This window comes from Mesocricetus auratus, unplaced genomic scaffold, assembly GCF_017639785.1.
Source record: "Mesocricetus auratus isolate SY011 unplaced genomic scaffold, BCM_Maur_2.0 Super-Scaffold_100025, whole genome shotgun sequence".
NCBI classification, from domain to species: domain Eukaryota; kingdom Metazoa; phylum Chordata; class Mammalia; order Rodentia; family Cricetidae; genus Mesocricetus; species Mesocricetus auratus.
In genome coordinates this window covers 19,607,487-19,631,839 of record NW_024429206.1, presented here as the reverse complement: position 1 = coordinate 19,631,839, position 24,353 = coordinate 19,607,487, and the positions used below count along the sequence as shown (strand labels likewise).

Genomic DNA, 24,353 nt, shown 5'->3' with positions numbered 1-24,353 from the left:
ACACCCAGGACTTCACAGGTCTGGGACAAGGGTGTTGGGTTTCTCATGCTGATGTGAGAAGGATCTGGACCCAGGGGGCCTCAGACCCTGGCTGCCTCTGCCTAGAGGCACACAAAGAACATCTGTACACAGAGGTTCTTCGTGGCCTGGAAGACCCAGAGAGTTTGTGTTGAAAAAAGAAAAGAAGCCAGACTCGATGCGAGTGTTCCCTTTCTGGGTCTGTTGCCCTGCTGCCTTTATGCCTATGCTGCCCCTGAGTCAAGACGGACTATGGAGGAATGGGACTCTCTATTGAGAATGTGTTCACATTCTGAATGGCATGATGAGGGGTCCTGCTAAACCCCAAACAGTAGGGAGACAGGACACCAACTTCTTGCCCAAGCCTCCGTGAGTGCCCCTAAAACAACTTATAATGGCAGCTCAGCCTCCTGTAGGCCTGGGTCCAGCACGGCTCTGGCATGGGACACTCCACAGCACTGCGGAATGTTGTGGTCTCTACACTGAGAGCAGCTAATAGGACGAAACCTATGTGGAGGCCAGAGCTCTTTGCAGACATGCCTGGAGGGAATTGGGCTCTACCTCGTCCCTAGTCTAAGCCTCACGGCCCTTCTTGAAGGTGATTCCCACAGTGAATGGGACCCTCTCTGGTCCCTGTGAATCCCTCTGCTGGGTCATGACTTCTGACTCCTTTTCCCAAGAGGCTATATGCAAGTTTGCCTGGGAGAACAGGCAAGCCCTGGGAGCCACCTCAGGGAAGTCTCCTGTAAACATGGATCCTCAGCCAGAACCCAGCCTGGCCAGTAACCTCAAAGCTAGCATGGTCCACCTCCCCACGGCACCTCCCAAGAACAGAAAACTAATCCCAGGATCCTGGGACCTATGGACCCTGCAGAGCAGAGTTTCCAGTAGGAAAAGATCCAGTAAACTCAACAGAGTGCACCAGGGACTACAATGGTCATGGGTTTAGCAGAAGTCACACATATAGTGACAGTGCCTGCCCCACCCCAAAGGGCACTATGATGGCAGTTCACTCTCTGACCTCTGTAAACGCTTGGTCAAGAAAGGTGTCACTGTGCTCACTAGCAAGAGGGCATCAAAGGAATTTCTATGAAGAATAATAAGCCCAGCCGTTCAGCATCTCCCTCAATTTCCTTTATAATTAACTACTAGGGTTCTGCCTCAATCAGTGCCACCAAATGGGAATGGTCACACAGAGTCATAGCTGGGAAAAGGAGAGGAGAGGGATGGGGTTCTGGCCTTCTTGAAGTGTGTGGTTACATGGAGGGAGAGGGTGGCCCTCAGATGCAGTCCTAGATATCCCAGAGGTCCCCCTATCCTTTCTCTGGTGAGATGTAAAGTCTGTCGTCACCTGAGATGTGAGGATGGTATGCCCTCACCCCGCTATTGGGTGGGGAGAGCTGGGATACCCCATCTTGCGGGTATCAAACCAACCTAATGAAGGCCAGTGTATCTCTATAAAGATTATCCCTTGGTGCTGGTTAGGGACCTATGAAGGACACAATACGCTGAGAAAGTAGCAGGATCTCCAAATCCCAGCTGTGACTCAGTCTAGGCGGGCATGGTGGTGGTGTCCTGACCCCTATGACTACATCAAGTTTGCTCTGTGAAACTCCCACATCCCCACAGACATTAGCCTCAGCACACAGGCACTGAGGTCAGTAGGAGGAGGTAGCCATGGTTACGAGAATGCTGTATGGGTCTGGCTGTTTGCTAACCCTGGGGCACCTGCCACAGAGAACAGCCACAGGGAAGATAAAAGAGATCCTTAGCCATGGGCAGGTGCCCCGCTTAGAGCTATGTGGCTGACACATGTCTCTATGCCCCTGACTGCCCTTGCTGTCACAAGTCTTCACGATATGAGTCTTCACTTACATGTGGGGTTCCCACAAGCCCCTCTAGCACTCCAGCCTTGGGATTCTGGAGCTCTCTGAGAATTCTGTGCATGCCTCTGGGCCTGAGCTCAGGGGAGGTACACTGAGGCTTTGTTGGAGTTGCTCCAAACTCAGGGCCTTCCTGAGGCTATGAGTAGCCAAGGCTCAGAGTCACTCACCCCACAGTGGGGAACAGCAAGGGTAAAAGATAATTGACAGCATGATGCTATATCTTCGGGTGTATCTTCAGGGAGCCTGGCACAGTCCACATGGCCCTGCCCCTGCCCCTACCTGGCCCTGCCCCTGTCCCTACCTGGCCCTGCCCACGAAATGGGGAGGACTTACCACAATGACCAGCAGGGCAGGGCCCACAAAAGCCCAAATGGCACCACTCCCCAGTGACAGCCAGCAGCTGTGGAGAGAAAAGAGTTACTTCAGTACCCTTGTCCGCCCTTCAGAAAGGCACCTCCACCCCAGTGGTCCTCAGCCACAGCAATGGCAGGGCTGCAGCGCAGAGAAAGAATTCACCGGCTCTAGGTGCTATGAATCCCAGTCACTTCCGTGGTGAGCTCATGGGTCTTTTTCTTGGAGAGGATTTCTCAGAATTGATGCTTGGGTTAGCCACCTCTGAGGAGTTCAGCCAAAACCCAGAGTAGACTTCTGCTTTGTTACCACGATAAACAAAAGCCACACCAGGGACCGGCTCCAGGTCTTTGCAGAACAAGTCAAATGTTGGCCAGGAAGGTACCTTCAGTGGGGAACTGGTTGGCCAGCTGCCCATCTGCCCAGGGCCTGCTGGCCACTACACGCCCATGGAACCCCAGCACAAGAAGAGTTCCAGCACGTCCCAGCAGTCACTGTAACGTGTTGGGGTACAGTGACTAGGATGTGACTGTCCCTCTGCTCTCTGAGACACGGCCCCTAACTCAGGTGAGATGTTCAGCTTCCCCACAGGGTTCCATGTTCTCCCAGTCTAGGAATGCCACCTATGCAATCCTGGACACTAAGTGACAGCAGGAAAGAGGGCAGCTCAGGCCTCCCAGCCCAGCAAGGGCTACAAGCCCCATCGACCTGAGCATTCCAGACTGTTCATTTGCATATCCTCATACTCCTTCAGCTGGATGCCGTACACTCTACATCGCTGAATACCTGAGAAAGGCCTGAGGGTCACAAACATGGGCTTCATGGTGGCCAGAGCCGCGCGTCTGGGAGAAGCACGTGGGTTAAAAAAAATTCCCATCAGAAGGGTCGGGAGTTAAAGGACTTCCTGCCAGGACTCCTGGTGACCTGAGTGAGAGCCCCAGGACCCATGCAGAATAAGGAGGGAACCGACTCCTGGAGACTTATTCTCTGACCTCCACATGGGTACCATGGCATATGTGTGTGCACAAATGCATGTGCATACAAGCACATTTACACACACACACATTGAATAAATAGATGCAAAAAGAAAAAGAAACCTGGAACATTATAATACCCGCGTTATGGTTCTTTTTTTGTTGGTGTTTTCTTATTTGTTTGTTTGTTTTCGTTTTCAAGACAGGGTTCTCTGTGTAGTCCTGGCTGTCCTGGAACTCACTTTGTAGACCAGGCTGGCCTTGAACTCAGAGATCCACCTGCCTCTGCCTACATAGTGCTGGGATTAAAGGCACGAGCCTGGCTCATGTTGCTGGTTCTAAGAGCATAGGAGGATTGCTATTGTAGCTCTCTCTGTGCAGGCCTGGGGGAGCCAGCTGATGCCCACTCTGTACCCAGGTGATCGTGGACATCTGAGACTGTGGGCACCTTCCAGTGCTCACCTATACGTGAGGCCCACCAATCATGGGGCGTGTTCAGAGGATCCAGGGTCTCTTACCTGTCACTTGTCCCATAGCTGTCCATAGAGGATGATATGGAGATGATGCAGATGAGGAGAGGGCACCCTGTGGAGAGATGGAGATGTCGTATGGCATGTTCCCTTCCCCTTCTGTCCACAGATGCATATTCCCTGGGGACTATGGCTGAGCACTGGGCACAGAGCACTGTTAGGCACAGGGAAGTCGCAGGCCAAGCCAGAGGTCACACAGGTCACACTCACATAGCACCTTCTTTTGGTTCTGCTGAGGAGCCTAGAGGTCTGTCACAGTCCAGTGCTTAGGGCAGGGTGGCCCATGGTGACAAGAAGGGAAACTCGGTGCCGTCTGTTTGGGCCACATTTCCTAGCTAAGTCAAGTTGACCCTTAAGAAGCATATGAGAGTGGTTGAGGACATTTTAAGTGTGTTAACAGGGATGTTTGTCCTCGGCACTCAGTAGGCAGAGGCCCAGGCCTCTCCTGAACACCCTACACTCCACAAGTTGCCTTCTTGTGGTGGTTTCAATAGGAATGGCCCCATAGACTCAGTTTTTGAATGTGTGGCCTATAGGGTGTGGCTCTATTGGGAGGCGTGGCCTCGTTGGAGTAGGTGTGGCCTTATCACAGGGAGTGTGTCACTGTGGAGGCGGGCTTTGAGGTCTTATATGCTCAAACTAGGTCTAGTAGGGCAGTCTCCTTCTGCAGCCTGCCGATCAAGATGTAGAACGCTCAGCTCCTTCTCCAGCACCATGTCTGCCTGCACGCTGCCATGACGATAATGGAGCCATGATGGTGATGGAGTAAACCTCTGAAACTGAAAGCCAGCCCCAAATTCAATGTTTTCCTTGATGTCGAGAAGTGGCGGCACACAGCTTTAATCACAGCACTTGAGAGGAGGAGGCAGGCAGTTCTCTGTGAGTTTGAGGCCAGCCTGGTCTACAGAGTGAGTTCAGAGAAACCCTGTCTCAAAAAAAGAAAATTCCTTTATAAGAGTTTCTGTGGTCATTGTGACTATTCACAGCAATAAAACCCTAATTAAGACACTCCCTAAGAGAGTGTGAGCTCTGAAACCATTCCACCGCCACAGAGGAAGGAGATGGTCTAGGGCCAGGACAGATGCACTAGACTATCAAATGTACAGTTCCTATGCTGCCAGTGTTTGAGCCCAGAACTCTAGCCATTCTGCTCCACATCTACGGGGCCCAGAGGCTGGCTTCTTCCTGGCTCTCAAGCACATGACCCACGACTGCCTCAATGGACCACAGCAATTGATTGAAAGATGGACATGTGACCTGGATGAACCAATAAGACTCTAGCAGGGAGTCAAAAGCGAGGCTGCCTTTGAGACTGGGAAGAAAGAAGAACTCTCTCCTCGTGGGTTGCAGAGAGGATAAGGACACTGTTAGAACAGGTAGGTAGGGCTTGTCCAGCCACCTTGGCAGCATGGGGGGTTAAGGAAAGCTCAGGACCCTGCCAGCAAGGACATCAAGAAAGGCAAATTTGTGTTGTGGAGGCCCGTGGGTCAAGACTCGAATTTACCACCACGGACCTATATCAACCCTTAAATTCCCTTTGTGCCTAAGCCACTTGGAGTTGGATTTGTTTTACAGACTTCTGGAGAGGTGTGGAAATAGGGTCTAAGAACAAACTAGCAAAACATCTAGACCAGCAATTCCCACAGCATTCTGTCTCCCTGCCAAGAAAGAACTCTGGGTCAAACTGCTCTTAGAGCCAGCCAGCCCAGAGAGAGCTGACCGCTGCCTGCACTTTAAAAGTTCAGATATATATTCAGATGTGGGTCTCCACAAGGAGGGAGCTGTTCAGCTTCTTTCGCTCAGCTGTGGCGTGGGGCTTCACCTGGAAACATGGCTGGGCTTCCACCTGACATTCCTGAGCTTTCAGGGAGACGCAAACATTTCCCACCACTCAGAGTTTCCACAGACTAGGGATCTGGTACCCTTTGCCTCCTCCGCAGGGGCCAAAGAGCCAAAGAAATGGGCTCTATGGTTCACCATAAGATCCCACCAAGGAGAGTGTTCAAGAGAAAGGTCTCTAGAGAAGTGTTTCTCAACCGAAGGGGCACACGACCCTTTCGAGGGGGCCGCATACCAGATATCCTGCATACTAGATATTTACATTATGGTTCATCACAGGAGCAGAATGACAGTTATGAAGTAGCCATGAAAGTAATTTTATGGTTGGGGGTCACCACAGCATAATTGTATTAAAGGGTCGTAGCACTAGGAAGATTGAGAACCACTGTCCTAGAAGAAACTTCTCAGCTTCAACCAGCTTGTGTGAGAGAGCGTGCGTGCACGTGCGCACATGTCTCGTGTGTGTGTGTGTGTGTGTGTGTGTGTGTGTGTGTGTGTGTGTGTGTGTGTGTGGCTCCGCCCCACAGCTCTCTAGTGCCCCCTGCAGGTAGAGCGTTTCATGCCTCCATTCTCTCTACCAGAATTGCAGTTTGGGGTCTAGCTTCATCTTCTTAAGGCGTTTTCCCCACATCCTTACCTCTGAGCCAAGGACCAGTTTAAACCCAAATACACAGGACATCAGGGAGTCTCTGAAGGCAGATGGTCAGCATGCTGTGACCCCGAGTCCCCCTCCGCCTCCCCTGCAAGTGTCACAGGCAAGGATGGCTGCCTCTCTGTGGTAGTTAGTGGGAATACTGGCGATGACTCTCTTCTCCCTCTCAGATGGAGACACAGCCTCAAGCATCAAGACACTGAGGTAAGTGATGACACAGACAAAAGACAACATAGGGGAGCAGCCTGGGTTGTTGGATCAAATGACACCTGGCTCCCTTCCCGAGGATACACCAGACCTGCTGTGCAGCCTCAGGGAGCTGGCTGGACCTCTCTGGGCCTCCACGATCTGTTAATGAAATGGGGAGTGTGGAAAGCTCACTGAAAGGACCACACAAGACGCATACGAACAGTAAAGCCACCGGTGTGACGCTGATTCCCGCCATAAGCAGCACCCTGGATGGCTCAGGTCCCTACCTCCTCCCGCCAACGTCTTCCCGAAACCCTAGCAAACTTGTGTTACTCTTCTGTGGGCCATTTGGAGGCCTTCTGGCCCTGTCACTACTCGCATATTCTCCCTGGGTCAAGATGCACTCCTCTTAGGAACATGGTGACCTTTCCGAGGGCCCAGCCTAATGCCATCCCTAGTGTTGGCCTCCTAAGATCCTGGTAGGGGTGACAGACATATTAGGGGAAGTGCTGCTGGGGAGTGCTGGCCAGAACCAACAGAACACTTGGGAATCTCCCAAGAAATTACTGACGTTGCCTTTCCATGTTTTCTGTGGCTCCATCTGTGGCAAGCATGCAGTCTGCCCCGTGATGCTCTTGGGACCTTGTTCTGAGTGTCAGGCAGGAATAGCGTGTGCTTTTCAGTGGTTCAGCACTGAATTCCCAGAACTGGCTCTGGTGGCGACCTCTCCCCTCTGGGCCCTGGGCTCTTACCATGGCACTGTTCCATGGTGGACAGATCTTACAAACCCCAAATCAGGCTGTACTGGCTAGCTTTATGTCAACCTGATGCCAGCTAGTGTCATCAGAGAGGAGGGAGCCTCAGGTGAGACCGGGCCTCCATGGGACCCAGCTACAGGGCATTTTCTTAACTAGTGATCAGTAGGGGAGGGCCCAGCCCATGGTGGGTGGGGCCATCACGGGGCTGGTGGTCCTGGGTTTTATAAGAAAACAGACTGATTAGACTATGGGGAACAAGCCAGTAAGCAGCACCCCTCCATGGCCTCTGCTTCAGGTCCTGCCTCCAGGTTCCTGCCCTGCTTGGGTTCCTGTCCCCACTGTTTCTGATGACGAACTGTTACACGGGATTGTGAGTGAAATAAACCCTTTCCTGCCCGAGTTGCTTTTTGGCAATGGTGTTTCATCACAGCAACAGCAACCCTAACTAAGACAGCATTTAAACCAGACCGAAGGTAGGAAGCTGGTTATTACCATTGCCCAGCAAGCAGGCCATGTTAATATCCCACCACCACACGGAGGCTGAGCTGGATTTCTAAATAGAAATGCAGAGGGAGGCGGACCTGGAACAGCCTTCAGTGAGGTCTCACCCCAGATGATGGGGATTCACAGAAGACATCAAGTTCAATAGAGAACAATAAACCTCGTGACATCTCTCAGTGCTGAGTTGGTAATCAAATTCCAGTTGGCTGCATCAAAATGCGGGCACCACAGTCCCTCATCTCCCCAGGGACACAACCTGTTCCCCTCACTTCCACAAACCCCTGTCCCCAGCTCAGGGCACAGCTGGGCTGCCAACAAACCTGTAGCTAACTCCAAGCCTCCCCCGCCTCTCAGCTTCCAAACAGTACTGGAATTCTAAAAGCTTCGATTCCGTGCAGGGTGAAGAAATGCCAGGGAGAGATCTGAGGGGAAGAGGCTATGTTTCCCAGCGTCTCGGCCTGCAGCAGGGTCTTCTGGGACAGTTCCAGTCCCTTCTTCATTAGGAGCTGGGGGCTAAATCCCTGCTGCCTGCAGACTGCCTGTACCTATGCCAGAGGCCAACCTAGCCCTGGCAAGATGAAGGACACAGTTCATGGGCTCCTGATGAAATTAACTAAAGGCAGGATAATGCAGGATGGTGGAAAGATGGATGGAGGCTGTGGGGAGGCCAGAGCTGCCTGGACTTCTGTCTTCAGAGAGCTTGTATCAGAGCTGCGGACTGAGTTCTGTGTGGACCGCATGTGTGGACATCAGAAGATGCCGGTCCCTGCCACGATGGGAAGCAGAATGCCTGCCTCCTCATTTTCTAGGGTTTTAATATTGGCCAATAGCACATTTTTCTCTGCCGATGGCAGATCAAGTAAATTATTCTTCTAGGTTGGATACAATGGATTGTCACACGCTTACACACCATCACATACCCACTCACAAGCCATTCACACAACCATCACACCACACACACACACTCACAACACATTCACATACCTATCACATACCTATCCACACACTCACTCACAGTCCACCCACATACCATCGAACACACACACACACACACACTCACAACACATTCACACACCTATCACATACCTATCCACACACTCACTCACAATCCACCCACATACCATCGAACACACGCACGCACGCACGCACACACACACACCACGCTCTGTCAGCCCTGATCACCTGCCCCTCTCTACCAGAATGGCCAGTTTCCATGAAGAAATTAGTAAGCTTCAGTAGGTAGTCACCCATGTCTATTCCTAGATCTTTCCTGAGTAGAAGTCATAGGAAGGAGTCACCCTCCAACTTGGGCAATCAGATGGACTGAGGGAGCAGGCCACATTTGAACCAGCCTCACTGAAGGGATGGAGCGCAGTGGACACCCGGCCTTGTGTCATACATACACCGAAGCAACTAGCCTAAGCAGTAAGGCAGCGTAGAAACCATGGGGACAGCAGGTACCAGCTGCATGGCCTGCAGCAGTAGGAGGTAGCCGCCCACCCACATCCTCTACCCCAGTCTCTCCAGGGAATCCCAAGGAAAGTGTCAAGTGTCAACGCCTCCACTTCAGCCGCAAATAAATGACATTTGCCAACTCGAAGTGCACACAGTAAACACGGTTAATCTGCTGTTTGCATAATGAGGGCTGAGAAAATTAAATCCATTTGAAGGGAAGTAGAAATATGCAGCAGGTCTCTGACACCTAACTCATGTCTTCCAACAATTGCAAAAGCGGTGGGTACCCACCCTCACTGGGACACTGGCAGGAAGTGGGTCCACCTGTGCTGGCAGGGGCTCGTTGGGATGGGCAAGAGTCAAAACAGCCAAGAAACCAAGACCAGGACACTGCACAGGCCATGGATCAGTGAGACTAAGGATGATAAGGATCCGATTTTTTAAACTTTCAAAGTCCCGGTAAACTTTCCTAATTGTGCAGAGCTGATAGAAAGAAAAGATCTCAAGAATGTCCACAAAGTCCACGTAAGAATAAGGAGGCCAGGGACACTTGGGTGACTTACCTGCTTACTGGCTGGTGACATAAGCAAGGTTCAGCCCTCCCCATGCTCTCCAGCCCAGGCCTGGAGGGGATTCGTGGAGGACAGAGCCAAAACAGCCAAAATCCCTAGCCCTCAACTCTGCCTTAGAAAGTTTCATTCTAAGGAAGCCATTGACACCTGCTTGCCAGCCTCCAACCCCAGCCGGAAGTGAGTTTATATATACAGCTGTGACAGCTCTCTGTGTCCTAACTCAGCTGACTCTCAGGGTAGAGAGGAGCACTCTGCAGATCAGAGGCCACTGTCCCTTCCCAGAGCCCTATGAAGGACAGCACGGCACCAGGTGGGCGCTGTTCCTGCACTCCCATGCCCTACTAGAAAATGTCAGCCCTGGGCTAGCTTCAAGCAGTTCATGTAACAGAGCAGTGAGCCAGAGGACAGGCAGACGCTTGAGGAGGCTCAGAGCCCTGAACGAGCTCATCCAAAAGTGCCAAATGCCGGGCAAAGATTCTAAGTCATATAGGATAGCAAAAGTGTGGCCCGCACAGAAGAAAAGTAGCTGAGAAACTGTCTGAGAGGAGCCGATGTCGTTGAAGACCCTAAAAGGACTAAAGCCACCAGCAGAGTACCAGATAGCAGGTAGGATTTTTTAAAAAGGAGAAACAAGGATCAAATGGGCACTCTGGAACTGCAAAGTATAATCACTGAAATGCAAACTCCACTGGGGGAGCCAGCAGGGGCCAAGCAGGAGGAAGAGTCGGGGGACTCAAACACCACACAGACTATGAGACACGATGATCAGAGGAAACAGGAGCCAGCAGAGTCCCCAGAGATACGCGGACACCCGAGGACTTCTGGCGGGCACCAGAGAGTGTCAGAGAGGAGGGCAGAGCGAAGCAGGTGTCTGAAACCATGGCCGTTTCAACAGTTGGTAAGAACAAGGCAGAATGCCAGAGAGCGCGGGAGGGAGGCTTCGAGGACGCCACCGAGTCCAAAGGCTGAAAGAGGTGAAAACGCTAAACAACGCAGGGGAAAGCAGCCTCTCCGCTCCAGGGCTCACAGGAGAAAGAGCAGAAGTCAGGGTCAACAGTGGAGACAGAGGCAGGCAAGGAAGGGCCACAGAGTGCCCCAGGGAAGAGTCTGAGTCCAGCACGACCGCCTTGTAAGATGAAGGACAGACAGAAGGACGGACGGACGGACAGACGGACGGACAGAGACGCCCATCTGAGTGTGCGCCTAGAAGGCCTGCCTCGCTGCACACAGAAAGGATGAAAACTGGCGGCACCAGAGGCAGTGGCATGCACACATGTGCACATCAGTGCCGGCACCAAGACACATGCATGCACACATACAGACACACACACACGTACACACACACACATGTGCATGGACATGCACAGAAACACAGACCTCCTACACACACGGCACCGATAAATTATGGAATTATAAGGAACAGCAGAGTTGTGTGCCCTCTTTTTTTTCCCTCCCCTCAATTGAGTTAAAAAGCAATAATATCAAATGACATTTATAGAGCTGCATTATTAGGCCCATAACAAATAGAAATGTAATAAGCTTCCAAGGCATACAGGAGAGGGAGGGTGACAAAGCTGCCTTGGAGCACGGTGACAAGGCCAGATGCCAATTCAGACTCACAGGGACAAACACGGAGCACCAGACATGGTGCGTCCGACAGATAACAGGACAAATATTGCAGATATACATCCCGCCCCTTTCTCGGCTTCTTTCATAAAGAGGCAAAGTTGATAAAGTGATATTACAGTCCATGCCCCCCACCCATGAAGATGTGATATGTGTAGCAATAACCACACAAAGAGGAATAAAGTAATAGAACCACTTAAAAGCAACGTTTCCGTGTTGCACTGTAATTTAGTAAGCACATAAAATAGATTTTAATATGCTGAAATGCATACAGTAAGCACAGGGGCAACCACCAAGAAAACAACCCAGAAAATACGGTGAAAAACTCATTAGGAGAATTAAAATGCTGCTCAGGAAAATACCCACTCAATTCAAAAGAAGGCAAAGGGGGAGAAACAGGAACAGACCGAGTGACGTCAGTACCTCCCTTCAAATGACGGGGAGAGCAAACAGAGGGAAGATCTAGGCCAAAACAGAGAATTTGAATGTCACCTTGAGCCAGCTACACCTGACACTGACAGAACACACCACTCAAGAGCAGAGAGCACACTCTTCCCAAGGTGATGGGATATTGGTAAGCCATGAGACAAACCTCGATATGTTCAAAAGCAGACTCACACTGACCAATCCATCTTCACCAGCGTCACCTGCACAGTTCGGTCCCTCCAGTCCCATCCCATCTCCCCCAAACCCATCCCATCTCCCCCAAACCCTGACCCGAATCCACCTCCTGTGGCCACCAAGACCCACTCCATCACATCGGTCCCACCCCTACCTGTCCCACCGCCTCCTTCCCAAGTTATCTTAACTGGTTCCATCCCGGCCGTCTGCCCCACCCCTCCGACATACCCCAGCCGATCCCATAATAGTAGAGATGCTTGCTGTCCTCTGACCCGAAGACCTTTATCACCATGCTGTAGAGATGCAGTCCCTCCACCAGCATCCAGGCAAAGGCACTCAGGAAGAAGTAGTGCAGGAGGACGGCCAGCACCTGGCATGGGACCTGGGAGCCAAGCAAAGATGCGGGGTGAGGCCACGGAGGTGCACAGTGGTCATGCTGGGGGTTTTTCTTCCCAGTGTCGATTTCCTAGACACCTCTAGATACGTGACCTCATTTCCGTCCTGCTCAGTTTCCCAGTCCAAAGTCCTTCTACAACCTCTGACTCTGCCACTCCCCACCCATGGTCACTCCCTGCACAGTGACCCTAGAAAGGACTCCAGCAAATCCCTTCCCTGGTGCCCCCTGAAGAGAGAGATACCTGGGTGCAGAGGGACAGCTGTGGGGATGAGGAGCAGGATCTACTCACCGTGCCAGGCTCCACGCGGAAGCTGATGAGCAGCAGAACCTGGGCCACCAGGACAGCAAAGGACAGGTTGGCATGGATGTGGTAGCGCTGGTTCCGGATGGTGCTGACAGAGCTGGAGACAGAGAGGCGGTGTGAGCGGCGGAGCTCAGACTCAACATCCTATCCCCGTTCTGGTTCCCCACCTAGTCCTCTTTGAGACACCTGACCATCTGTATAGATCCCACTCCTCCATGCTGCCGCTCCCCGCTTGGACCCTCGGCGGCTCTCTGTTACTCTTGGCTACCCTCCCTGCTCCTCTCATAGACCCAACCACCCGACACAGCCTGAGCCCTTCCTAACATCCCCGTGGTTCTTCTAACTCCCTGCACCCTCTTCTGTTTCACACCCTCCATCATGGGGGACGGGCAGGGACACTAGTCTGAATTCTGGATTCAAGCCAGCAGAATATACACCCTGTGACATCATCGACATCACCGAGGACAGCAGGGAGAGGGGGGGACCACTTGGATCCTAAAGGATGGATGCAGGACCTGCCATCCTTTTCCAGCCATTCCTGGCAGGCTTGGATGGCAACCAGCAGAGAACGCTTCCTAGCTTCCCATCTCAGATGCTCACCTCTGCACTGTCTCCTTGGGCATGGCAGGCTGTGCAAGAAAGCATTTATTTATTCTTTGGCTTTCTTGGTTATTGATGGGCCCCATCCAAAGGCATTTATGCATGAATTGGCCTCATAACCAGACATCATAGCTTGTGAGGAAGGGAAGAGTCAAGGATGCCTGTGCTAACTCTTGCCTGGCTCAGGTCCCCGCGCCCCCAGAACTCCTCAAGTGTCAATGTGGGACTCTCCAGACCTTTCTGGTATGTCTAGAACCCTGTGACCCCACTTCGCAGGCCCTGTTATTCCTTTACATCTTCCCTGCACCTCAGATTTTGAAAGGGAGTGTCACTGTCACTGGAGAGCAGCCACGTAGTCACATCTGTACCCCACCTAGGAGGGCTGTGGTACACGCCCAGTCTCTTCAAAGCCAGAGAGAGGTATGACAAGAGCAGCAGGATGCATAGGCATTTCCAGTAAGTTGCTAAACCTCCTGGGGACACAGGGAGAGGGTGACTCACGACAGTACTGCGAAGGTGACCAGCGTGGCAGCCAGGCAGAGAACTGACAGAGAGCAGCCAACATAACTGATGGACGACAGCGCCACCTGGTGTCCACGGGTGAGCTGCAGGAACAGAACAAGGTTGTGTGGGTGGTTGGCCTTCCTCAGTTGACCCCGTTCCATGACTGGGAGGGTGCCACGTGATGTCATAGTGCCATAGTGCTGACCCAGTGATGCTGACCGCCAAGGCCTGCCTTCTGCCCCAGCCGCAGGCAGCGGGATATGCCACACTGGACTTCAGAGTTGACATTTCCCATGCTGCAGGTTGCTATGCCATCTCTCCTGGCTTCCTGACTTAGGCTACCTGATTCCTTCTACTACAACACTCCCAGGCTCAAGTCTGTCCAGTCATGTCTGAATGGGTGACCTAGGGTGACCAGAGACACGCCTCCTCTGGCTATGAAATGCAGGAAATAACAGTGATGGGCTTGAAGTGGGGGAGGGTTAGTGGATTCACAGACATAAAGGACTCAAATCAGAAAGATCGCATACAGCCTATTGAGGGAGAGGCTATGCTCACTTGGAGGTCAGTACCCTCTCTGGCCCTCAGTTTAAGAGCATTGCTAGCCCCCAAATTGACAGCCGCCATGTTTGTAGGCACACACCAGCCCTTGGGACCCTCTCTTGAGTGAACACCTATGTGGCCACCTGGACTGACATCTATTGTGGCAGACCATCTTTCACGGCAAAAACAAGACAAATGTAAACAGACTATACATCCCACTGGTGCCTGGCAGCCTGTGCTTGGCTGTCCTGTTCACGCCCTAGCATCCGGTACCCACCCATGTCCTGTTGAGGCTGGTTCCTTCCCATCTGTGGCTCTCAGGGATGGTGTCCCAGCTTCAATGGATGCCAAGATCCCTCCAAGAAGCTCTCTGGCCCTGGACAGGGTCCAGTACAGCCAGACCTTGAGAGACACCGTGGTTCCCTGGGCAGCTCTAGCTCTGCCCCTCATCTCAATCAGCTATAGCATTTGCTGACCACAGGCAGGGGCCTTAAAAGGACCGAGCCCAGGCTGTCAGCATTCTGTGTCCCATGGAGATAAGCACACAGTGAGGTTCAGGTGGTCATGAGCTGCTGTGGCAGGACGGAAAGTCCCTGAGCTCTCGTGGGGTTAATCTGATGTGGAATCGAGACTCCCTCCAGCTCATGAGAGTCAACTACAGAGTCCAGGGATCCAACATTCCCTCCAGGATAAGGAGTCTCTTTGTATCCCGTCAGTCACCGGGCTTACCAGGAAAACAAGGCACGTCTGCCCTTCCCAGTGAACAAAATCCAGGACTTTCATCAAAAGCGGGGGGGTCCTCGGGGCTGATGAAGTGACTAAGATGTCCATCATGATGGGGGACTAACTACCTTCCTGTCTATAGGGCAGAACCCAGGACCTGGAGTCCTGGAGGAACTGGAGCCACAGCAAGATGCCGTCACTCGCCCAGGAGGCACCAACACCCCTTGAGGGGAGAAAACTATTGGGCTCTCTCCCCATCATCTGCACTGGATGTCAGAGACTAAGATCAGCCTCAGTGCAAATCCAGGCAAGGATGGAGGTAGAGAGCCCAGGGACCAAAGAGCCAGGGCCAGGTGCGACATATGTTCCCAGAACTGAGTCCTTCATGAACACCAGCCACCAGGAGATAAGAACCCTCTCCATAGGCAGACAGGTCCTGACCCCAAAGGGCTGGGGGAAGAAGTAAGTGCGGGCAATGATCCCCTTGTTCCCAGCTCATCTCAGAGACACAGCCAGGCAGCTTGAGACAGAGGGGTGGGTTTTAGCATTGAACTGGGCTTCAGGTCCAGCAGGAGGACAGCCCACAGCTCCCAAAGGGGTAGGTGAAGGGGCGTGTGACAGCTCATCCTGGTCTGAAATGGCTGGAGAGACAACCACCACCGAAGCATGCCCCCATGCAGGTCAGAGTCCTGGTGAGACACAGCAGTGGGTCACATGAATGGTCTGGACCCACCTAGTCGGAGCAATTGCCAAGACACACGGATTCGTTTGTAAGAAGGGAGCAATCTTCACCCTTTGTTCCGAGAACAAAGAGGTGCTTGCTGCAGACTCAGAAGGCATGTCGGTGGTGATGGAAAAGCCTGTGTGTGTGCAGGACCCAGGAGACAGCAGACAGGGGAGGATGTTGGTTTGCTCTCTGCCCGGTGTGTATAATCTCTACAGAATCCACAAAGAATTCCTCCACCTCCTTAAGCCTCTTCCGTCTGGTCTTTGGACTCCTGTGGGGCTCCCTGTCCATAAGGTTATAGTACGCTTCAACCCTAGCCAGAGCTGTCATCCTCAAGCCTTCCTTTGCTTCATTTGGGGCCCTCTAGGATGGAGACTTCCCTCTGCCCCGTCTGCCCTGTCCATACACGTATAGCCACCAAGCCTACCCCTGTCCCTTGGAGGAAGATCTCTATTCTGATGGCTGCCTCCTGAAACAGGATCCCACAGGAGGCAGACAGCCCCTCCCCACAGAGAGCTCCTTCCCCCTACCTCTCCCCTCCCCGCAGCCACTTCGGAGCAGCTGATTGTTAAATGAAGGTTCTAGAATAACATCGGCACCATCCATGCCTCTATTTCAACAGTGGTATCCTGGGTCTGGCTAGAGGAGCTGATGTTGGGGAGTCAGAAGGGGGACCCCAGAGTGAGGAACTAGGGTGGTGCTCCCCGGAGGCTACTCAGCAGCCTTGTGAGCCTGTCCCTTTCATGACCTCTGTCCCAGATGCCCTGCTCTCTCCCCCCCCCTTGCCCTCCGAGGAGCAGTTTGCACAGTTACCTCTCTTGTTACTTCCTAGGCTCGCTTCCACGGCCCAGGTGGCCCAGGAGCCTCCCCAGAGCCTGAAGGGAAAGATGCCTGGCAGGAAGCAGCCAATGGGGAGGCTTCCTCGGGTAAGACGGAGACAATGGGAGACAGGGTGGTGGGCAAAAGTGAACTTCAAGGGGGAGGCAATGGGAGGGGACAGGACGGGGAGCAGGGGACGGATGGGGACAGGCCTCTAGCCTGCACATGATCTGTGCCCTTCTACAGGGGACATCGGCATCCTGTATCCCCTTCAGTCACTCTCCCCACTTTATTACTGAGACAAGGCCTCTTGCTGAAGCCAGAGCCAAATGGGTTAGCCTAGTTAGCTAGCTTGCACCAGGGATTCACCCATGCCCACTCGGTCTTTCTTTGAGTGGCCAGGGACTTAAACTTTAGTTCCCACTTGCATGGTAAATGCTTTACTCACACGCCATTTTTTTTTTCGAGACAGGGTTTTTCTGTGGCTTTGGAGGCTGTCCTGGAACTCGCTTGGTAGTCCAGGCTGGTCTCGAACCCTCAGCTGAGTGCTCGGGGTTAGGGACTCATGATGAGGTACTGAGTCTGGGTTCTGAGACTGGATCGTGCCCACTCCTTCCCCTTCTGCCATGGGCCTCCAGGAGCAAGCCCCACCCTCTGTACCCCACCCCTGTGCTGCAGACGCCAGAACTGAGGCTCGGCAGGCTCACCCAGAGCATGGCAGTGTGTCCCAACAGCTGGCACAATTAAAACTTACATAGGGGCTAGCCCTGAAGACCCACGGCCCAGGACAGGGACACAAGTATCACTGGAGGTTGGCGTGCATAGGCTGAATGTCCTGTAGAAGGAGTCTGCCTGTGCCCAGTCATCATATACTCCTCCAACCCCAAGAAACACCCACATGGCCCTGACTGTGCCACGCTCCCGGGACCACAGAAGGGGCTCACACAGTGCTTGCACCAGTCTTACCGTTTCTTGCTTTCACGCCTATATACGGGCCCCCTTCATGGCTACATGTGACTGCCATTACCTTGGCTCCAGACTAGACATGCTGCAACGGCTGAGTGGGAAGGGGTTCCACGGCAGCACCCCACAAAACGCATCCAACACCAGCTTCAGGGCAGCATTGTGTACCCTGGCTGTGCCCTTTCTTTCCCACCATGGCCAGATTTAGAAATGCCCAAAAAAAGCCCTGGCGTTGGTTTCAGGACTGGATCCCTCTGAGTCAGCGACCACAAACTCAACGCCCTTGAAGTGCCTGGAGAGACTGCAGGAGGCCGGCTGAGGCTCCCACTCAGAGAGGCACGCGGGGCCACTCAGCCCAAAGACCACTCATCCTTTGCCTGAGCCCCTCAGAGTAGCCAGGTCACCCCCAGCCCCAGACAGGAATGAACGGTGTTTCCACCTTCAGCACAAACTGAAGCTACTGGTCACGGTAGAGGAAAATGATGGAGACAGGGATGATCTGGACCCGTGACCCCCTTCCCTGAAGGGGCCAAGATATCGCTATTCCCTCCAATATCATTTCAGGTCAAATTCAGCTCAGTATTGCTGGGTCTTCTGCTCTTTAATGAAACTTAATTAATTTTTCATCCACATCCTGCGTGTGTGTGTGTGTGTGTGTGTGTGTGTGTGTGTGTGTGTGTAAGGCACATGTGTATGGTTCATGTGCACATGTGTACTTGCATGTGGAGGCTGAGATGGAACCCCATAGTAAGAAACCAGGCATGGAGAAGGCCTGGAGAGACCTCGGAGAGTAAGAGACACCAGGGGATGAGAGTGCCCAAGGGCAAACTGGAACCACAAACCCAAAGACCATGAGGGTGAACTTCGCTGCCCAGGAAAAAGCTGGCTTGGTATCAAGGAGTAGAGGTCACTTGTGCCTCCTTTGGAATTCTGTAAGTGTGCCCCAAGCTTGGCCTCGCTTGTGAGATCTGCCTTAATTTTGTTAATGTTCACGAACTGTTCCTTTTAAACAGGGATAATTTTAAACCATTTTCAAATCAACCTCTCCCAGCAATGAATAGATGTGATTTTTCTCCCACGAAGACACCCACAGGCTGTCTAAATTTGGTGTCACCGATACTGACTGGTGACAGATTTATGATATAAATGAGTCTGGATTTCCTTCTTCTGTTTTTTTCCCCTCTTTTTGACTTTGGAGATCGGACCTCTCTCGGGACAAATGCCAGGCATGAGTGGCTGCTCCCTGGAGAGTGCGCACCCCTTGTGCTGCTCAGCAGACCCTCCTGGGTAGACCAGACAAAAGCAGACTATCCCTCAGTTCAGTGGTCCAGCATGAGAAGGACCCGGAGGAGGAAGCTCTCTACCCTGGTGTCATCTGAAATGTCCCCAGTGGCGTGAAATCTCCTGTCTCCCTCGGTGAGCCTAGGGGTGAACCTGCACCTTCCCTCTGAGTGGTCTTTGGTGGCACTCGGGTTCTCAGACAGCACGCTGGCTGCTCACTGGCTTAACTGCCCACTAAGAGGGAACTTCCAGAGGTAACATCACTGGCCAAGGTACCTTCTCTGCTGGCTCTCGGTATGTGCCTGTTGGAGGTCACTGGCTCATTTCCTACAACTCTACAGCATCTTCCCAGGGAAGCTCACAGCTTCCTGCTGATCTCCCCTCCGGGTCTGTGGTCTGTGTCCCATGCCCCACCATACTCCCTTAACTAGCGTGGGCTTCTATGCGAGCCTCGAGTCAGACTGCCCTGCTTGCTCTTCAAAGGCATGAGATCACTTTGTAGACGGTCTAGACCTGTTCCGAGGGTGGCGGCAGCTGCTGCAAGCCGAGGACCAGACGGTGTCTTTGTGGCACTCACCTGCAGTGGGACCACTTGCATGAGGATGGCAAAGTTGGTGAGATGGGTGCAGCGGCACACCGAGTGGGTGAGGTTTCCCTCTGTGCGCGCACAGCCCTGACTTGACCAGACGCCTTCCCCGGAGCTGAGGACACAAGGACAGGAGTTACCAGTGGGAGCCACGCCACCGCTCAGCCCCACAGGCTCAACATCTCACTGGCTAACCCCGACACCAGGGTGCACACCATCCTCCGGTATTAAAGCCGGGAAAATGGCTGGCGCTGGTGAGACAGCAGAAATATCTCTTCCGGGACACAGAGAGGCAGGGGCTGCTGCCTCAGCTTGGTCCATGGGAGAGCACTTGGACCCCTCCCAGCCTGGAAGGAAATATGTGCGGCCCAGAGTCCAGCTTAGGAAGCCAAATACTCAGGGAATCATGAGTGATCTAAGAGAACTCAGTACAGTTCTTAAGCGTGTGTCTGGGGGACGGATATGTAAAACATAAATAATATAAACATAACTAAAATGCAGTGCATACAAATCTGATACAATGTGGTATGTATAAATATTGAAACTCCTGCACAACACTTTAGAAACCTTGAGGCTGGAAAGATGGTTCAGTGGTTACTGTTACTCGCTGTGCAACTGTGAAGACCTACGTTTGACTCCCAGCATCCATGTAAGTAAGGATTTGGGCGTGGTCCTATGTTCTCCTGCAACCCCAGTGCTATGGGCAAGTGGAAGCAGGGGGATTGCAGCGATTGCCAGTCTAGACAAAAAGAGCGCAAGCTCAGAATTCAAGGAGAGACCCTGACTCAAAGTAAGCTAGAGAAGTATAGAGGGTACTCTGTGCCTTCCTCTGACCATGGCATGTGCGTGGGCACGTGCAGCCACACACACACACACACACACACACACACTATACACGTGCACACATTATGTCACTTAAAATCTTATCTTAAGGATTTTGATTACTTGATTTTGTATGTGTGTTGGGGATATTTGCATGTAAACACAGGTGCCTGCAGTGGCCAGAAGAGGGCGTCAGATCTCACAGGTGGCTGTGAGCTGCCGTGTGAGTGCTGGGAATTGAACTCAGGTCCTCTGAAAACCAGTCTGTGTTCTTTACCTCAGTCATCTCTCCGGCCCCCCAAGAACTTGTTTTAAAACTAATCCTTGGCCAGTGTATACCATTACACATAAAACACAAAAATGGCACACGCAGCATCTTAATGGTATGCGGGAGGTGGCGTCCACCTGACTCCTGTGAAAGCCACACACAAATGAGTGTGGATCATGAGCAAACTGTCAGCCTCTTCACAGAGGCCTCCAAAGACCAGGGGAGGAGGGCAGGGCAGGGTCAAACAGAATGTTTGCTTTTCCGTAATGTTCTAGTCTCTAATTGCTGTTGGAGCTGGGATTTCTTACTGTGACCCTCCAGGCCAATATGCACTGATGTCAGGCAGTTAATCCTTGCAGAGAGCGTGTTGGCCACTGTCATTTTCTTGTGTGTGCTGCTCTGTCCTTTCAAACGCCAAACAGGTCTCTTTGTCCACAAAGACAAACCTGTGTCTCAGCTTGAAGCAGGAGCCCCCCGGTCTACAGAGCTGAAGGAGCCTGTCTCTCATTTGTATTCTGCTATAGTTCCTACTTCTACCCTGTCAGGGCTAGCCGCCTGGGATGAAGCAACCCAGGGCCCCGTCTTGCACCCCTGACGATATCCATGGATAAGACACCCAGCTATAGCAGTTGTATGTTGCAAAGAGGCCTGTAGCCATTGCAATAGTGACCCTGCTGGAGGGTGGGGCTGAGAGTGTGGGAAGGGGCCGTGGTGTGGGTACTGCACCTGGTCACTGAGATGCAGGGGAACAGCAGCTTTCTGGGTGGTTTTCAGGATGAATGAATCGCCTCCTGGGGGAGGTCAGAGGTACCTAACAGAAAGCAAACCCCGGGGCAATGGACCACGTGCAGAGGAACCAGACTCCACCAATAGCTACAGAGTACAAAGGAATCGTGGGCCCCTCCCCCACTCCACATTAGGCTCCAACTTTCCCAGGACCTGGGGAGAGACCGCCACACAGGCGATTGTATTTTACACAGCTACTTTGTATGCCTACTTAATGCAACGATGTCACATTTCCATTTGAGGTGACCCTGAGAATGAACAGGGGTGGCCACAGACAGGAGGGTGGGCATGGCCCTCCGCTCTGGTGAAGAGTGCACAGGCAAACTATGAAAGCCATGTCCCAGAACAGAACCCTGAAAGGTGTGACTCTGCCCTAGTCAGCCAGGGAAGCCCTGAGTTCTGAGAGTTGCCACCTCCGTATGGGACGGGAATCTGTTCCCCAGGGAGGCGTGGCGACAATCGGGACGCTTCCCAGCTGTGCACAAATAAATCGTCACAGAAGACAGCTGAGCCATTTCAGATACCATCAAAAATATGCACAGCCTGTGACCTGGGACGTCCACGTCGAGGCAGAAATATGGTCACTCGGGTACATAAATACAATGTGATGTATATAAATACAGTGAAAGAAACAGGTATCCACTGAGCCGGAACACAAAAGAAAGCGGTCTGGAGTGGTGCAAGAAATGCCAGACTAAAACACTTCCATTTATTTCCCGTGAATGCAAGTGTACATGATACATAAATTAGCTCAAAACACATGCATAACTCAGGGTAAGATATAAAAAACAAAAGAAGTGTTTGCCTTTTAAAAACAACATTTCACTTTTAGAAATGAAAAGAATAATATTTTGAAGCCCAGATGTGGTGGTACACGCCTGTAATCTTAACACTTAGGAGGCTGAGACAGGAGGCTTGCTGTGAGTTCAAGGTCAGCCTGGGTTAGGTAGTAACTTTTAAGCTAGCTTGTAAAGTGAGACCTGTCTCAAACAAATGAAAAAGAGGAAAGTTACTGGGCGGGGGTGGGGATTTAGTTTAGTGGTAGAGCATGTGCCTAGCAATAACAGCTCTGGGTCCTAGCTCTCAGTCTCACAAAGGAAATAAGTAAATGCATGTATGCACAAATATTAAATACATACCAAGAAAGTCATTGTATAATTTCTTAGAGTATTAATCTTTTCCAAAAAGTGACCATTGTCGCCTGGCAGGATGGCTGCTCAGCCAGTAAAAGCATTCGCTGTCAACCTGAGGACCTGAGTTGGATTGATCTCCAGGATACATAGGATAGAGAGAGAGAGTTGACTCGAGCTGCAGGTCGTCCTTTGACCATCCCGTGCACATTTAGGAACTTTCGCACCTATGCCCAACTACACGTGCACATCTAGAAATAAGTATGTTTAAATCATAAATAATAAAATTAGAAAAAGTGACCCAGAATTCTAAGACCCGTGAAAACATCTTTCAGATCTGAAAGAGAACTTGTTCTTAGGAGAGCGATAACTGAATTTAGTTCCGGCAGGCTCACAATACAAGGAAGGTTAACGGAACATTGCACTAGACAGAAATGTGGTTCTGCACCAAGACATAGAGATAGCTAGCGATGGGATAAGTGTAGGCGTGCATGGCATGACCCTGGTCTTGTCTGTAAGTGTTCTACAAGACAGCTGATTATCTGGGGCAGAAACAAAAAAAATTCTGTAAAGATCTACTGAAGACAATGACAGCCTTACAAGCCACGGGGAGAAGGAACTACAGACGTATAAATTACATCTTAGAATACTTTTAAAGCGATACACTATCTGTTACAGGTAGACACAAGGGCATGAAATGTAAATTGAACAAGCCTGTGAGAGATGATCTTAAAGCCCCACTTTTAGTAAAAGAGGTTGCAAGGAAATGATGCACTAGAAGGTACTAATCGAAGGGGTAGAGGAAAGCCCGAAGAAATCTTTTGGGAATTAAGAATGCCTACTGTTAAGCACCAACATAGGGAGGCTCACAGCCACCTGTAACTCCAGCTCTGGCTGGTCCGAGATCTCTGGCTTCTGTGGGAACCTGAGCTCATGTACACATACCCACAGATGCTCTCACACACATACATACACACACACACACCTAAATTAAACATAACAAAAATTATTTTTTAAAAGGGCAATGGAGTTGTGTGTAAATGAGATGGTGTGGACCGCAGAGTAGCACCGTATCTTCCAGGGTAAAGAAGGAGGCACCGCAGACAAGAGCAATTCTCCCAGCCCAGCGTCACACTGGAGAATACCCACGCCTCCTCTCAGTTCACTGGTAGTGGTCATCTCTTTCACTCTGTCTCTCAGACCAAGCCCAGAGCCTCGTGCATGCTAAGCAAATGCTCTGCCACTAAGCCATATCCCTGCCTTCCCTTCTACTTTTTATTTTGAGACAGGGTCTCACTGAGCTGCCTGGGCTAGCCTTGAACTCACTCTGTAGCCTCAGCAGGCTTTGATCTTGCTATCTCCCTGTCTTGCTGGCCTGTGACTTTGAGCCCAGTTTCTCACTCTTGGAATTGGCTCCAGGACCCCTCATAGAGACTAAAATGCAAAGAAGGTCAGATATTTAAGGTGGCCTAGAGTTTGCATAGAGCCCCTGTACCCCCTCCTACATTTTTCTCCAGATGATGCATAGATGCTGCATAATATCAAATGCAATGTGAATGGCACGTGGACAGTTACATCATGGAGAGAATAATGACAGGCACATGCTCCTTACAGGTGTGATTCCCCCCACCCCAAACATTTCAGGCTTGTAGTTGGTTGAATATCTACCACAAGACTCATGGGTGCTGAGAACTGAGTATGATTGGCAGGACAAGTTAACAGAAGAGTGACAAGGCCAGAAGACCTGTGGGCAACCGCCACTTAATGTGGCCTTGCTGGCATTTACGGAACTCCCCGCCACTGATGCATTGTTTCCCAAGAGCACTATAGGATGGGTTGTATAAATAACTTGAAGCACATTTTAAAACAAAGGCTATAGAAAGTACCTTTGAGATCATAAAACACTTAATCGTAAGTCAATAGCAGAA

The 24,353-nt window shown here is 51.6% G+C and overlaps 1 protein-coding gene across 2 annotated transcripts in view; it reads right to left on the bottom strand.

Moving 5' to 3' along the window:
* The window catches only part of Adgrd1 (adhesion G protein-coupled receptor D1), a 109,546-nt gene that overhangs the window by 12,133 nt on the left and 73,060 nt on the right, over positions 1–24,353 (bottom strand). For both annotated transcript variants that reach the window (XM_021233321.2, XM_005080588.4), the window contains 6 exons: positions 19,411–19,534; positions 13,775–13,878; positions 12,659–12,770; positions 12,201–12,354; positions 3,748–3,814; positions 2,238–2,304 (listed from right to left, as the gene is read on the bottom strand). In XM_021233321.2, the coding sequence (XP_021088980.1) occupies positions 2,238–2,304; positions 3,748–3,814; positions 12,201–12,354; positions 12,659–12,770; positions 13,775–13,878; positions 19,411–19,534 (628 nt within the window). The remainder of the gene's footprint in view (positions 1–2,237; positions 2,305–3,747; positions 3,815–12,200; positions 12,355–12,658; positions 12,771–13,774; positions 13,879–19,410; positions 19,535–24,353) is intronic.